Here is a 17,828-nt window from a genome sequence, read left to right on the forward strand (position 1 = left end):
GAGCCATTCTCGTCGACGAGCGTTCAGCGGGACTATCACTTACACACTGAGTGGCAGGCTAGTGTGTAGAAAACAGCCTAAAATTGCTCCGACCGCCGTGCGACCGGTATTGCCCCTGCGGCAGGTGTGTGAGTGGCCCGCTTTACACCAATAGTACACCGTGAAAAAATAGTAGTCGCAGGAAATTTACATTTAACCAATTGATGTGTATTTTAAACTACGCAAAGCAAAGTCCGAATAGGAAATTGCTGGAATAATGATTATAAAAGGCAGAGCGGGGCGAAGCTGAAGACGACAACGACGAGGGTTCTTAATCTTATCACTTTCGCTGTCAAAAAACCGCTAGGCGGGTTAATTTTGTTATAGAATTGGGGAACTTGGTGCTAAAATAATTCATTATCGTGTTCTATTGCCGGCTGGGAGTAACCATTAGAAATAACCTAGTTTATCTTATAAATAAAAAATATACTGTGCATTCTTATCTAGATTTTGTACTTAAGTATAATAAAACTGCAGTTGTTGCCTGACTATTTTCCTACTTCTTTCCAAGCTCCTTATTTCTCAGCGTAGAGGCCTGTACAGCATTGATCAAAGTGGCCCTGAAAATAAATTAACATGTTTGAACAATTGTTAATGAAATAGAATAGATACACATGGTATGATACGCCTACCTATATTCTAAATGCGAAAATGGACTTTATTGTGTATACACAAACCACATAAATTGGCAATATTCTATGCAAACAGACATCAAAACCCGGCAGAAATTAGTACAGTAGGTATACGAGTACAGATCGAATCTTACATATGAAGGTACCTAATTCATACTTTACCTACTACGGTAAATTTTTAAGAAGTTTTAATTCGAAACTAAATAAATATAAAAAAGTTTATGTATTGAATCCAATTACACAGTAAAATTAACAAATTTACATTAAAAATACATTAAAGTTAACTATAAACTATTAAAACTAAACTCAGCAAGGCCACAACTCAGTCAAACAACTCGTCCCGCGCCCTTCCAGACGCAAAGGTGCCCATCACGCTCGCCGCATTGCCACGCTGAACCGCGATGGACAGCCTCTGCATCAGGAAAGACCCGGAACGAGGGTCATGACCTCTCTCCCATAAACGCTGCCCCAATTCACCCAAGAAAATTTTGGCCTCAGCACACCAACATCCGGACGTCTCTACTGCCAATGGGACAAAAATATACTTTGTCAGCAGCGCCGAGTACTTATCGCGCTAAGCGAAACTAAATTGGTTCAGGATTTCTTCATTACAGACTAATCATCGTTGTCTGAGTACCCACAACACAAGCCTTCTTAAGCTTACTGTGGGACTTAGTCAATCTGTGTAAGAATGTCCTATATTTATTTATTCATTGATCATGTCTTATAAATGTTATTATATAATTATTAGGGCTTGCAATTCGAATATTCGAATTTGTCGAATATTCGACCTGTTTTGATATTCGAATATTCGGCCGCTCAGATTTCGAATATTCGAATATTTTTTATTACTGTAAAAAAAATTATGTCATCCGCTGTAGTTACAGTTTCTGTGTGTTTTACGGGTATTTACAGTGAATGAGGAACGGTAGGTTCTTTTTAAAAATAAAGGAATGTCTCCTTTAAGTAAAATGAGCCAGCTTAAGGATTTAAGGTAGTTTCCCTCCAGGGCCCGACTTATCTTTCCACACTGTATAATTAGCCGACCATTAGGAGTAATAACTTGCCAAAACAAATAAAGTCAATAAAGATTCAAAATACAATTAAATTAAAAACCTTTTTACAGGCCTCTGAGTGATTACAAGTTAATTTAAATCGGAAAATAATTACCTACTGAAAAATATATCTTACATACCTAGGTGTTTGGATGGTTAAAGTTATATTATTTCACGCAGCGACGCATTTATAATAAGTTTTATCTAGAAATATTAAATACGTCTAATTTTAGCGTTTTACTTGTTTTTATAAATGTGGGCATCTTATAAATAGTAGGATGATAAAATCTAGTCAATTAAGTGGATTTCTGCCAAATATCCTTAGTTTTAGCAATATGTGATAAAAGCTTTTGAATAAAACGATAATAAACCGATTTCTCGTTCCTTTTCTTATTTTTTATAATATTCGAATACGTCGTCAGAAAAAGTCGAATATTCGAATATCTGAAAGTTTCGAATATTTGCAAGTCCTAATAATTATAGAGAAAGAATATTAGTTGTATAAAAATACATAGCTCTACAGCTGGTCGAGTTTGCCACTACACCTTATAAAACAAAGTCACGCCGCGTCTGTCTGTTTGTATGTTCGCGATAAACTCAAAAACCACTAAACAGATTTTTATGCGTTTTTCACCTATCAATAGAGTGATTCTTGAGGAAGGTTTAGGTGTATAATTCACTGCCAGCGTCCCGGTAGGCGGGTTCTCTTTTCGTCGTCGCTTTTCGCTACATACGGTTTTTCCCATGTTATCAGCTGCTAGTAGCGCGTAACTCGCGCTGGAATTGAATGTGTTAAAAATATACCCTCATTATCACGACAAATATACTAATTGTTAACAGATGAAAAAAATTACAATAGGTACCTAATTTTCCCTTCCTCAAGCGCAGTCACTCCACAGATAGTGGAACCTCCGGGAGAGCAGACTTCATCCTTCAGCAGCCCTGGGTGTTTCCCAGACTGCAAGACCATTTTGCCGCTGCCGGCCACCATTTGGGCGGCAAAACGCAATGCTAGCGCGCGAGGAACGCCCTGCTTCACTGCGCCGTCTGCTAGAGCTTCGATTATTATGTATACCTGAAAAAAAAAAACATACCGTACAATTAATGAACCAATATTGTTTCCGTCCACAGCAGAAAAAGCGTAATTGAGCATCGCGTATAGAGAATGCAATCTCGCAACAAGATTGGCAATTTGAGATCTCGCACGAGAAATCTGAATCGAGATTGGGTGTTTCGAGATCTCGACCATCAGACTTTCGAGATCGAGATTAATCTCGACGAGATCGAGATTTGACAAAGTATGTAATTAAAAATGTGGTGTTTTGTTCAAAAATATCTATGGTACGCCATTTTATATTTTGAAAATGCGTGATCTAAATATACAATCGTACATAGCGCTGTCTCTCTCACACGCCGGAGCGGCTTGAGGATTTACGCATTTGGTCAAACTGTAGGTTTGTCATATATTTATACCTACCAAATTTGCAGCACGTAAAATTTTTCAAAACAGCATTTATACCTAAAATGTCAAACTCCCATTTATAATAACACATGGTTAATAATAATAACATTGACTTGTATATTACTTCGTAAAGACAAGACGCACCGCTGAACTAGCACCATTTTTAGGGTTCCGTACCCAAAGGGTAAAAACGGGACCCTATTACTAAGACTCCGCTGTCCGTCCGTCCGTCCGTCTGTCACGAACCGTGATAGCTAGACAGTTGAAATTTTCACAGATGATGTATTTCCGTTGCCGCTATAACAACAAATACTAAAAACAGAATAAAATAAAGATTTAAGTGGGGCTCCCATACAACAAACGTGATTTTTGACCGAAGTTAAGCAACGTCGGGCGGGGTCAGTACTTGGATGGGTGACCGTTTTTTTGCTTGTTTTGTTTGCTTGTTTTGCTCTATTTTTTGTTGATGGTGCGGAACCCTCCGTGCGCGAGTCCGACTCGCACTTGGCCGGTTTTTTACTTTATATATAAGTCAATGAATAATAGGTAATACTTAATTTATGTGGCAACAATACTATTAACTTACAAAAGCAGGTCCACAGCCAATTAAGGAGCCTAAAGAATCCATCAGAGTCTCTGGCACCCTTTCACAGATGCCACAATTGCTGAGCAGCCTCTCCACCAGACTACACTGATCTTCCGTCACACTGTCGTCCGGGGTGTACAAGCAGGCTCCTTCCCCAACAGTCATTGGAGTGTTGGGCATTATGCGTATTACACTCACATCTTTAGAGAGTTGCTTTAAGACCTGAAAGTGAAAATAAAACAATTTGTAAATTATTAAATAAATTTTGTTACTCTTTTGTCCATGAGTCATACAATATTACCCAAAACAAGTAGATGCAGAACACAACACAAATTAGAAATGTCATGCTTGGTCAATTTGTTCAGCCTATATTATTTTAACTGTCTGATTAAAAAGGTAGGGAAATGCTTATACATACAGTCAAGGTCATAAATATGTATACACTTTTTAGGGTTCCGTACCCAAAGGGTAAAAACGGGACCCTATTACTAAGACTCCGCTGTCCGTCCGTCCATCCGTCCGTCTGTCACCAGGCTGTATCTCACGAACCGTGATAGCTAGACAGTTGAAAATTTCACAGATGATGTATTTCTGTTGCCGCTATAACAACAAATACTAAAAACAGAATAAAATAAAGATTTAAGTGGGGCTCCCATACAACAAACGTGATTTTTGACCGAAGTTAAGCAACGTCGGGCGGGGTCAGTACTTGGATGGGTGACCGTTTTTTTGCTTGTTTTGCTCTATTTTTTGTTGATGGTGCGGAACCCTCCATGCGCGAGTCCGACTCGCACTTTGCCGGTTTTTTATAACTGACTTATTTCTGTAGCATGCCAGTCAGCTAATTAGAATTATAATCTGAGCTATTGTTAGCTCTTAGTTTTGAGAGTGGCATAGATCAATGACTCCACAGCCGATTCGGCCATGGCGACTGCTTCAACTCTGTTGCTGTCTCCGGTGTGCTCGCAAGTGGCTGACGTAGCCGATCTTGTTGATTCACTATCATCACTAATTTAATGATAATTATGTAAACAATATATCTACACACAAACCTTTTGCAAATCACCAATAGTTATCCCGGCCAACATTGAAACAAAAAGCACCTTTTTACAAGACAGAGTTGCTGTTAATGTTTGGAGACAGTCATTGACAGCGGCTTCAAGCATGCCTGGCTTAACACCCAAAAATATGACATCACAGTGACTGAATACTTCACCATTTTTGTTTGTAACATTGGCACCTAGGTCACTCCAGTGCTTCAGGTTATTCAAGTGAGGTCCTGATACCCATATCTTGGATGGTGAGTGTGTTTCTATAAAAAACATTTTTTTTATACATAACATCTAATAAACATTGCCTCATCACAGCCACTATTAATTATATTATTACTGTTATCATTACTAACTTACACATTTGGATTGAAATTGTAAGCAAAACAACCTGTGGAAGAGTAGTGTTCTCTTAACATAATTAGTAATTACTTAAAAACAATACACTCCTTTTTTGGGGCAGTTGTGTAAATAGAGGCACCAGCACACCTATTGTAAACATCTTAAGTAAATATGTTTTACCTCCATAACCTGTCGGCAACCTGTGGCCCGCCGGCCGCATGCGGACCGTGAACCTGTCACTTGCGGCCCGTGAGCCTCCCTGGCTATTTTGTATGTAATATAGGCAAACGACAATGTCTGATAAAGTCATAAATATTAACAAAGTGCGGCTTGCTTCAACTTCGTAAACTACTATGTGGCCCTTGGCTAGTAAAAGGTTGCCGCCCGCTGCCATAAAGTAAAAAAAATACACAGAAAACGAAATACAAGCTTAAGACTAGGTAATAAGTAGGTCTTAGTTACTGAATAAAATTATTTTTATTTATTTTTCAGCTAAAGCCAAAATAGTTTCAAGATATTTTTTTTTAATGTAGGTATATTTTAACAGAACTTACCAGTTTTCAAGATGCCTTTCACTATAGCAGTGGACATATTGCCACCACCAATAAATCCAAGGTTGAACGACATCCTCGAGGATTAATCTGTAACATGAATAATAGTTACTTTCCGGAACTAGAAGATGCCAAGATTTAATGACATGTGCTTCTTAACATTGGCCTCGAACATTATAAAATAAATTATTGAAACTTAGGATAAAAGAAAATTATGCTCAGCTTACCGCAGTATTGTAGTTAGTCAAAATTTTGTTTAGATAGTTTTCTAAATAATAAGTTTCAAAAGTGTATGTTGAGACAGTTAACTATATCGGATAACATGCGCTTGCATAAAATTCAAAATCATGCCACTCTAATCTGCAAGAAATATATAGCGAGTATTCACTAACAAATTAAATTGATTAACCACCTAAACTATTTAATTACATTTCCAATTTTCCATCAAACAACTATAAATATCATATATTAATAAATATAGTACGACTTTTCTCGTCAGTCATCTGTCTGTCAGTGTCACATAATAATGTACAGTCATCTGATTATACACCGTGATGAAATCCTGAAAATTTATAGAGTCTGTGCCAGGGGCCTGACAGCTTTAGTTCCATCACTGTAGTATTAGCGCTGGTATCGCACCCTGTTTTACGTAAGCTGTGGTCTTTAGCTGTCAACAGTGTCAATTGAAAAAAATTGAATTTGACAATTCTCACTTTCAGTTGTTTTGTAAACTTCGAGTTGAGCGCCGCTAATCTTGTGTCCTCCTGCCGTCTTGGTTCAGTTGAGTACCCTGAGAAGCCACCCTCCTCTGGTTTGCAATACAATTGTCCTCCTCCCGTCTTGGTTGAGTTGAGTTCCTTGCGTCTGCCTAATATGGCACCGTTAAAGTGTTGTGTTCTCGGTTGTGAATCAACAAGTGCCACACATAGACTATTTTGCATGCCCATGAACGACCATTTGCGAAATTTGTGGATGTCGTTTCTGGTTCCAGTTAATCCACATTTACTTGGACTGTCAAAGGGTCAGCTAATGACTAAACGTGTTTGTCAGAAACATTTCGACGAAACTCAGTTTAGCCAAGGGTCCAGAATTCGTTATTCTTACCCCTGCCTTTTCACAGAAAAGGAATTTTTTCACGGCGTCCCTCTGTCTCCTGAATCTGAAGGTAAGTTTGTATTCAAATTATTAGTACGTAACACTATTTATGTCATGGTATTTTTGCTAAATATATTATTATGTTTGTTATTATCTAGCTAGCAATATCAGCGTGGTATTTTAATTTACGCTTAAAATAATAAATAATCTCTAAATATTACACACGTGGTATTTTTGACGCACAACGAATAAGATTGATTAAATATTTCATTATCTTATTTTTGTGTATTTTCAGAATACAATGTTCTCAATGAACATAACTACTGCACAAATCAAGAACGAGATGATACTGCAGTGCAAGTACCATCTATACTCATGGGCATGTCAGGTACTTATGTGGGCATTTATTTAGCTTGCTAATTTGTCTGTATTTTGGCTAGCTTAAGAACTATAATCTAATGTCCTGTTACACACTGGGAGGAGACTGTGCTCAGCAGACATATTTAGTTTTCAATGATATTGGGCTCCCATAGACGGACCGCATGAAGCAGTGGGACAGCTACGAGCGGCCCGTGTATGGTGGGTTTTAATGACCCCTGTATAGTTGTAGCAGTAGGGGACAACACAACTAGGGAATGCTTATGGTACTGAGTTTGTATGGCGAGTACTGAGAATTACCGGTTCTGGTACTGTATTTGTATAGAAAGCCAGTACCGGGAGCACTCCAACCCAACAGAAAAACATCATATCAAAATGTTGCTTGATGGTACCATCATATTGCATTGTCACCCAAATTACATGTAGATATGAAGTTTCAACTCAATTGTTTAATAGTATAATAGGAAGTGGGTCTAATTTAGCTTGCAAGATTTGGCCCAAACATACATTCATACACATCCATTGCAAGTTGGATGAACACACTCTGATATTGACTCTTGTACGTATCAGACACTAGCTTCTACCCGTGACTTCGTCTATGATAATGCTGATTATGTCCTTTTTCTCTATATCAAATTTTGCCCAAATCGCTTCAGCGGTTTAAGTGTGAAGAGGTAACAGAGAGACATACTTTTGCATTTATAATATTAGTAGGGAAGTATGGATAATTCGCTGATACGAAGCTTGGTGGGCACGCATACATCTGACTTATAGGTAGACTGATGTATGCATGCAGCCCACACAGCTTGACCCATCATCCGAACACACCAAAACATTATCTATTTATGCATCAAAAACTACTAGATGGCCTATATTATCATCATATATTTTGCAGGTGATGTTCATTTACATGAACATCTTTATGCACTTCCTTCTACGAGTCAAGAGACTGCCGCACCAAAACCTAATGAAGGTGAGAATTCATTTTCTTTTGCACATAAACTTTTGTCTACAGAAAGAGAGTTTAGTCATAACATTAACTGAAACTCATATGGCTATGATCAGTGTGGTCTTTCAATCAGTTTATATAATATGTTTCATATTAATAGTCCGCCACATTGATTTTGATGATGACAACTTTAAGATTTATTGTAATGTTTTATATGTGGGCTGTAGCCAGGACTTTTTTAGTTTAATTTGTTGTTTATATTTGTGTGATGTGTATTATGCAATGTAGCTGGCACTGGTGACAAAACTGATACAATACACAATACACTTATCTACACCTAATTCATTAATCATATAACATGGGCGTACCCAGAATTTGTTAAGGGGTGTTAAGGGGCGGGGCAGAAGTAAATAAACTTATTAATCAAGATTCAATGAACCAAGGTCCAATTTTTAAAAATTCTTAACTTCGGGTCAGACAGCAGGGTGGGGCAACTGCCCCACCTCACGGGCGTACCCAGGGGGAGGGTTTTGGGGGTTCAAACCCCCCCCCCGAAAAGTTCAGAATATTAACATTCATAGAATTAAAATAAGAACAGGCGTGCGGCATATTTCATTGATTACTAACTATTACCTAGTATACGGTGGTTTGGATTTTGTATTTCTCCGCCATCGTCGATTATCGGATCGAAATTGATGCGAATGAAGTAGTGGATATATTTAAAAAGAAAAACAGAAGATTAATTTTGTAATAATCTGTCTGTCTGTTTGTCTGTCCGTCTGTCCGTCCGTATGTCACAGCCACTTTTTCCGAAACTATAAGAACTATACTGTTAAAACTTGGTAAGTAGATGTATTCTGTGAACCGCATTAAGATTTTCACACAAAAATAGAAAAAAAGTGGCCAAGTGCGAGCCGGACTCGCCCATAAAGGGTTCCGTATTTAGGGATTTATGACATATTAAAAAAAACTACTTACTAGATCTCGTTCAAACCAATTTTCGGTGGAAGTTTGCATGGTAATGTACATCATATATATTTTTTTTGTTTTATCATTCTCTTATTGACCGAAGCGTAGCGAAGGTCTACGTTTTGACTCGGGCATTTAGCTTTTGTATGTCCGGATGTTCTCCTCTATCGTCGCAATTCTTAACCGATTTTCGTGAAATTTTGTGACCGAATTCTATGACTAAATAATTTTTTTTTGTCGATCCGGTTTTTGGAAATTTTTCAAAATGGCGGAGTCGTGATAGCTCCCGCCTAAACAATACGTCATAAATCCCCTAAATACGGAACCCTTAATGGGCGAGTCCGGCTCGCACTTTGCCGCTTTTATTTTCTTGAACCCCCCCCCCCCGATACTAAAACCTGGCTACGCCCGTGCCCCACCTTGCCGCACCGTGCGTACGCCCATGTCATATAATATGATGTTGTGATTCCAGTTACATGTAAGATACTCCGTGCAATTTTGAATTATATGCAAATAACTAAAAAAATATATAATAATATATTATATGTCATCTACAAAAAATTACGATTCTCGCGGCTTTGTATTAAGGTTGTCGGTCTTATTTATTTATTAGACTGTACATAGTACATTATTTAGTTATATTATGGACAGCATCATAAATATTATTAATATTATGTTCAACTTCTTTTGCAGCTGATGTCTCGTTACAAGAGGTTCAACACTCAGTTTCTCCAGTAATAATACAGTCAACAACAGTACCTGCTAAGCTTGAAATTGAAGGTTAGTACCTATATCTGCCGTTTAAGTTTTGGGTCGAAATAAGTATTCTGTCAAAAATTTAATTATTGATAGATTTTATTTGTGCTTTTACAGCTGAATTTACTTTTTTAGGGTTTCGTACCTCAAAAGGAAAATCGGAACCCTTATAGGATCACTCGTGCGTCTGTCTGTATGTGTGTCAAGCATTTAGTACTTATTTATCGAGACAATTCCAACAAAATCAAACATGATTAGATTGCGTTGTTTTATTACAGTGTTCCTATGACCACCTCCTGCCTCCATCATCAGATCATCTTGATGATACCATAATGTTGCATTGTCAAATTGTCATCCAATTTACTAGTGATAGTGTAACTGTGATAATAATATAATAATTGCTTACACTCTGATTCATTGAAGATTTGGATATAAGTACTTAACTTATTTTTCAGCGGATGTTTCTTTACAAGAACGTCAACACCCAGTTTCTCCTTCAACAGTGCAGTCAACAACAGTCACTGCAGTACATAGCGTTGAAGGTCAGTATTTAAAGTTTTGGCTTTGAAAAAGAAAACTGAGTATTTACCTCATTATTCTATTTACCTAACTGGACCTGGCGCCCACAGCATTTTCAAAGAGCTGGCGATGCGCCTCGTGTCAAGCATTTAGTACTTATTTATCGAGACAATTCCAACAAAATCAAACATGATTAGATTGCGTTGTTTTATTACAGTGTTCCTATGACCACCTCCTGCCTCCATCATCAGATCATCTTGATGATACCATAATGTTGCATTGTCAAATTGTCATCCAATTTACTAGTGATAGTCTGATAGTGTAACTGTGATAATAATATAATAATTGCTTACACTCTGATTCATTGAAGATTTGGATATAAGTACTTAACTTATTTTTCAGCGGATGTTTCTTTACAAGAACGTCAACACCCAGTTTCTCCTTCAACAGTGCAGTCAACAACAGTCACTGCAGTACATAGCGTTGAAGGTCAGTATTTAAAGTTTTGGCTTTGAAAAAGAAAACTGAATACTTACCTCATTATTCTATTTACCTAACTGGACCTGGCGCCCACAGCATTTTCAAAGAGCTGGCGATGCGCCTCGTGGAGGCGACGGCTGACAGAAGGGCTGGCTCTTACCTCGCGCAAAGCATTGGCATTGCCGTCCAGCGCGGCAGTGCCGCCTGCCTTCTTGGCACCTTGCCACAAAGCACCGAGTTGGGGCCAGTTTTTAGGGTTCCGTACCCAAATTACACATTAAAATAAAAGTTGCGACTCTCCCCCCCCCCCCTCTGCCGCCTCATGTATCCCATGAACTCCGCATAACATGTAGATCCATGAAGCGACCGAGGACGGGCGAGTCCAGCCTGTCCGCGATCATCTGCAGGATACTGTTGATGCTCCCTCGCACGCGTCGTATAACGGACGCCGACGTTTTCCGTATTATTGCACAGAAATCGTCGACGGCCGCGTCGGCAAACATACCCGACGCGCTGCAATAGCGAGGGAGCCGCAACAGGGCCCTGAATGCGTTATTGTATTGCACTCTTAGTGCATTGTACGCCCGCTGCGTAAAACTGACCCATAGACCACTCGTGTAGAAACTTTGGCAGTACGCTCTAAAAAGAGATAGTTTTACAGGCTCACTACAACGAATGAATCTATGAGCCAGCATATTGCCGCGAACGGACAATGCCCTTCGCTCACGTTCTATATCTTTATCATCTTTAAGGTCTTCGGCTAGCACATGGCCCAGATATTTAAATTCTGTCACTCGTTTCAAAGGCGTACTGTTTAAAAGAAGTGGCGGAATGTATAGTGGCAACTTGTTCCTACCTTTGAAAATCATGAACTCACTTTTCTTCACATTATACCTTAAGCCATGCGCATCCGCATACCTTTCACATATTTTTATCAGCTTTTGACGGGCTGAGTAGCACCATATCATCCGCATAACTTATATTATTTACGCTGATATTATCCAGGCGGCAACCGATATGCATGCTACTCAGCTCGCCAATCAGCTGATCAACATATAGGTTAAATAACCTTGGCGATGTTAACCCTCCCTGCCTTACACCACAGCTGAGTGAGTACTCGTCAGAATACACATTTGCCCACCTCACTTTGTTCTTTTGATTACCATACCAATATGAAAAAAGACTGACAACCTCGGGTGCCACGCCTGTCTTCCTTAACTTGTTCCAAAGTAGATCGTAGGACACAAGATCAAAAGCTTTGGACAAGTCCAGGAAGCATGCGTATATAGGCGATTTTCTATTGATATTGTAATCAACAGTGTGCTTCAGCGTTAGGATTGCGTATTCAGTACCTAAACCTTCTTGGAAACCAAACTGTTCATTACACAGTTTTAACAGCTAAAACAGAATCAAATAAATTAAGTGGGGCTCCCATACAACAAACGTTATTTTTTTGCGTTAGGTGCGCGAATCCGACTCGCACTTGGCTGGTTTTTTATTTAGAATTTTAGTTGTAGTGTTACGTAGTTTTTAATTTTCGAGTTAGAGTATGTTTTAAAGTCTTGGTTAAACCAAAAATAGTTATTTACGATACAAGTGGGGAAAAGAGGAAATTCGAAACGAGTGGCGATAAAATAAAACATGACCGAAGAGAGTTGCGAACCACCACTCGTTGCGAATTTCCTACTTTCCGCACTTGTATGAGTTATTTACGATATGTACCAACATATGTACTGTAAATAACTATTAGAGTTTAGACATATTTTACTATTTATTTAAACTTTATTGTATGTAGAAAAATGTACTTACTTAATGCCTTAACTTAAGGCATTCTCTACCAATCAACCATAAGGGAAAAACAGAAATGAGTTACTAATGTGTTGCAGAAAGTTTTTTGACATATATTTGTATTGCATAATGTTACTTGGCAGAAATGTCGTTTGGCAGAATTACCTTTCGCATAGTATCATTTAGCATACAATCGCTTCGCAGAGTTTTATAATCCAGAACCATACTTTGGCATACTGTTGATGATCATAATAGTATTTTAAACGAATATTGATTGCGCAGATAAATGTATTGCATACATATTGCATACTATTTTGGTGGCATAAAGCTATCATTAAAGGTGATGTTATAAATGGTTTTAATTGACTTACCAATGTGCTGCAGTTCCTAGTATGCTCTAACATAATCTGTTTTTAGGGTTCCGTAGCCAAATGGCAAAAAACGGAACCCTTATAGATTCGTCATGTCTGTCTGTCTGTCTGTCTGTCCGTCTGTCTGTCTGTCCGTCTGTCTGTCCGTCCGTATGTCACAGCCACTTTTCTCCGAAACTATAAGAACTATACTGTTGAAACTTGGTAAGTAGATGTATTCTGTGAACCGCATTAAGATTTTCACACAAAAATAGAAAAAAAAACAATAAATTTTTGGGGTTCCCCATACTCAAAATTTTTTTTTTCATCAAACCCATACGTGTGGGGTATCTATGGATAGGTCTTCAAAAATGATATCGAGGTTTCTAATATCATTTTTTTCTAAACTGAATAGTTTGCGCGAGAGACACTTCCAAAGTGGTAAAATGTGTGTCCCCCCCCCTGTAACTTCTAAAATAAGAGAATGATAATACTAAAAAAAATATATGATGTACATTACCATGTAAACTTCCACCGAAAATTGGTTTGAACGAGATCTAGTAAGTAGTTTTTTTTTATACGTCATAAATCGCCTAAATACGGAACCCTTCATGGGCGAGTCCGACTCGCACTTGGCCGCTTTTTATGGCAGTTGATCTTACTTTTCTGGTAGCCGTTCGTTTTTGTAGGAGGTCGCAGCTCTAACCTAACCTATTTATCTGACAGCCATTAGTTTTTGTAGGAGGTCGCCATTCTAACATAACCTAACCTTCTTTTCTGGCACACGTCCAATTTTGTTGGGGTCGCAGTTCTTACTTAACTTAACCCACTTTTCTGCTAGCAGAAAAAATCATTATGCCATAAGAGTATGCTGCAGGATGGTTATGGTACATAAAATTATGCTAAATCAAAGTCGGCAACAGTAATCTTCTGCTTAATGATATGCTGCAAAATGTATTGTATGCGTAGTAAATAGTAATGCCAAGTAATAGTTATGTAAAATTATCATTCGACTAAAAGTGTTTCTGCGATACATGTTATGCGAAATGTATTTCTGACAAACAATATTATGCCAGATGAGGGGAACCCGTATTAGGGGCTATTCCTGCAATGTTCTGCCACCAGAGTGCAGCACTAGCACCTATCGTAAACCATTTTGACAAGTTTTCACAGACAATAAAAATTGTGACATTGATACATCAAGGCGGTTTGTTTACAAAGGGCCTACCGGGAAACGCGAAAATCTAAATTTAGTTATCTGCCTCTGTATCACCTTCAGATTGTGATGGATTGTGGTAATAGCGCCCCCTACGCAGAGTTTCGCGTAATGTTCCCTATTAAAAAGTAAACTAGATCATGCATGGTCGGCTGTTATCGTGCAAGGTCTGTCTATGCGTTTTTCGAAACCTAGCACGAAATAATAGTTTCATTTGATATTCATTTTTTTGCTTTACGTTTTATTTAATGTAAGGCTCCGTTAACGATTTTAGAGCCAAAATGTAAAATTGATAGATTTAGTCGTTGAAATTGTACTCCTTTTGTTACGTAATATCTAAATAACAAGTATTGGTTTCTATTAACACGTCTTCTCATCTTGCCTTTTAATAATAAGGTCCCGAGCGTGCGTCACCGGCAATAGGTGACGAGAAGGGGCAGTTTTTAAAAATTCATCATAAAATTATAGTTAAAAATTATAAAAAATGATGTATAAGAACTGTTCGATGTACTCCTCAATTAAGCTCTTCTGATGAAGAATGAAGGAACTTCAGGATAGTACTAATCTTCTTTTATTTTCTTAACAACTAGATATACATGTAATCGTTTAGGTTTTTTGGAAATCTATACAAGATATGTGCAGCCGCTTCGGCTGTACGGTGCAGTCTAAATGTAGGTACGCGGAACGGGGAGCCGTGACGTATGTGTGTGACGTCATGTGTCGTCAACTGGTCTTCGGCCGAGTAGGTACTTATGTTGCGCCAACATCCTCCCGCCTCTTAAAGCCTTGGCTTTAAGCCTTATCTTCATCTAGGAAGGGGCATATCCTATTGATGGCTCGTCGAATCGTGCCTTTTGTTGTGAGTATGTCCGCGACTCTACTTGCTCCATCGCTTCCAGGATATACTGCCTGTATTCGTCCCAATGGCCATTTCAGTGGTGATGTCGCCTCGTCTTTTATCAGGACCATCTGACCGGGCTTGATGTCGGGGCGTCGCTGCTGCCATCGGGTACGCTGCTGCAATTCGCAGATATATTCTTGACTCCATCTCGACCAAAAGTGTTGCCTTGCTTGCTCAATCCTTGCGTATCTATGAAGCCGATTAGGATTGACATCTTGCAAATCAGGTGCCGGTAGCGAGACAAGGGGTCTTCCAATGATAAAATGCCCTGGGGTGAGAGGTGCTAAATCGGTTGGAGAGGAGGACATGGGACAGAGGGGCCTGGAATTTAGGACGGCCTCAATCTGTGCGAACAACGATGTCAACTCTTCGAAAGTTAAGTGAGTATTGCCTACCACCCTTTTCATATGAAATTTCGCAGACCGGACAGCTGCTTCGTAAAGGCCTCCAAAATTTGGAGCGTACGCAGGTGAAAAATGAAAGACTATCTTATCGTCTACAAATGCATCTGACACAGAACTTGAGGCAGCATTGAGAAACTCACCTATCTCGCGACTGGCGCCTACGAAATTTCTCCCATTGTCACAAAATATCTCTCGAGGCATTCCTCGTCGAGATATGAAGCGACGCAATGCTAAAATAAAATCTTCTGTGCTCAGAGAACTTACAAGTTCCAAATGAACTGCCTTTATCTTAAAATCTATAAAAACACATAGGTAACTCTTATGGAGTTTTGCACCACGACCTTTCCTGTTACTCACAAAAAATGGACCGGCAAAATCAGTACCTACCACCTCAAACGTATAGCCAGGTGTTACCCGCTGAGCTGGCAAGTTTCCCATGATTTGCTGAGCTACTTCTCCTTTCATTCTTTTGCAGCGCGTGCAATTGTTGTAAGTACGTCTAGCAAGTACTCTGCCATTTAAAGGCCAATAGTGTTCGCGAATGACTGACAGAAGAAGTTGTGGCGGCGCGTGTAACAGTTTGAAGTGGAAATATCTAAACAACAATTCAGTGAAGTGATGTTTGGCATCTAAGAGAATAGGGTGCTTTTTGTCGAAATCATAATTAGAGTTATCTAATCTTCCTCCCACTCGAATCAATCCGGAGTCATCGACAAAAGGAGTTAATTTACCTAATCCAATGATAGACTTTGGATTACTATCATAATTAGGAAAGCTTTCTCTTTGTGACAAACAAGCTAACTTGGACTCTGCTTGTTCAAGCTCGTCCACAGTAAATGAAGTGCTAGCTTCACAATTTGGTTTACGCAGCAAGCTATTGATAAATCGACACATGTACGCGAATATCCTTCTAAGTTTAAGAAAACTTGAATAATTTGACATATCGATTATCGGTACTGTCGGTTTTTCAACTCTTGCCGCATATACACGTAACTCAGGTAAGCTCTTTTCTGTCGCTTCAGTTTGCTCTGGCCACTGATCAATTGTATCCTGCAGGAATGCAGGTCCCTCCCACCACAGTGACAACGACTGTAGCTCGTCCGGAAACACGCCTCGTGAGGCCAGGTCACTCGGGTTTTGTGCTGAAGGGACATACATCCATGCAGCATTCGAACACTTATCATTTATTTCAGCGACTCGATGCGACACAAAAGTACATAACTTATTTGTAGGAATGCGCAACCAACCCAAGACAATTTTACTGTCTGACCAAAAATATCTTTTTGCGATATTACAGCGTAAAGCTTGCACGACCTTTTCACATAAACGCGAAACTAGTAAGGATGCACAAAGCTCTAATCTTGGGATAGTCGTCGCCTTCAAAGGCGTGACCTTTGTTTTAGCGCACAAAAGTCGAACCGTACAATGCCCTAACTCATCTACTGATCTTAAATAAATACATCCTGCATATGCCTTTAACGAGGCATCCGAAAATGCATGGATTTGAATTTCAACCGCATTTCTACAGCTGGCGTGGCGTGGAATACTTATTTCCTTTAAGTAATGAATATTGTTGACAAATCTGGTCCAGATACAGTTCGGCGCCTGAGGTATTTCCTGATCCCAGTCCAATTTCTGTGACCATAATGATTGCAAAAAGATTTTGCATAGAATAACGCATACACTCAACAGCCCTAAGGGATCAAATATACTTGAAGCTACAGATAGGACAGCCCTTTTAGTGTATTTTACATGGTTATCTAACAACGGCAACTTTGAACATTTCATTAATATGCTGTCTGCATTTGGATTCCACTCCACGCCTAGCGTGTTACTTTGATTCGATATTTTTAAGTTATCCTGTTGAGAACTGTTTGTCTCCATTACTTCAGAAATAAATTGCTTCGAATTACTTTTTAACTTTCTCAAGTTAAAATGAGCTGAACTTAATGTTTTGTTGACCCCTTGATAAAGGCTTAATAATTGTCCTTCATCATCCGTACCAGTTATCAAATCGTCGATGTAAAAATCATGGACAATTACCTCCTTTATCAAAGGATCACTGCATTCATAGCCCAGTTGGGCTAGGCATCTCGTGCTCAAGAACGGCGCACTAGACGTGCCATACGTCAACGTATTCAGGGCTAGGTACTTCATGCGCTCACCTTCATTTTCACGCCATAATATCATTTGAAGGTGTCTCTGTGAAGGTTCCACGATTACTTGCCGATACATTTTTTCTATATCTCCTGTGAATATGAAAACGTGCTGACGAAATCGTATTAGAATAGAAAAAATGTCGTCTTG

General features: G+C 39.0%; 1 protein-coding gene across 1 annotated transcript; it reads right to left on the reverse strand.

Annotated features, from left to right (window-relative positions):
- Positions 1–347: 347 nt before the first annotated feature.
- LOC134658535 (pyrroline-5-carboxylate reductase 3) lies at positions 348–5,815 on the reverse strand. The gene is made up of 5 exons (XM_063514223.1): positions 5,720–5,815; positions 4,827–5,086; positions 3,775–3,996; positions 2,590–2,801; positions 348–599 (listed from the first exon to the last, which is right to left on the reverse strand). The coding sequence occupies exons 1-5, from the start codon at positions 5,790–5,792 to the stop codon at positions 536–538; spliced, it is 831 nt and encodes a 276-aa protein (XP_063370293.1). The 5' UTR covers positions 5,793–5,815; the 3' UTR covers positions 348–535.
- Between the last annotated feature and the right edge of the window lie 12,013 nt (positions 5,816–17,828).

Source organism: Cydia amplana, chromosome 2 (genome assembly GCF_948474715.1).
Source record: "Cydia amplana chromosome 2, ilCydAmpl1.1, whole genome shotgun sequence".
Classification (NCBI taxonomy): Eukaryota; Metazoa; Arthropoda; class Insecta; order Lepidoptera; family Tortricidae; genus Cydia; species Cydia amplana.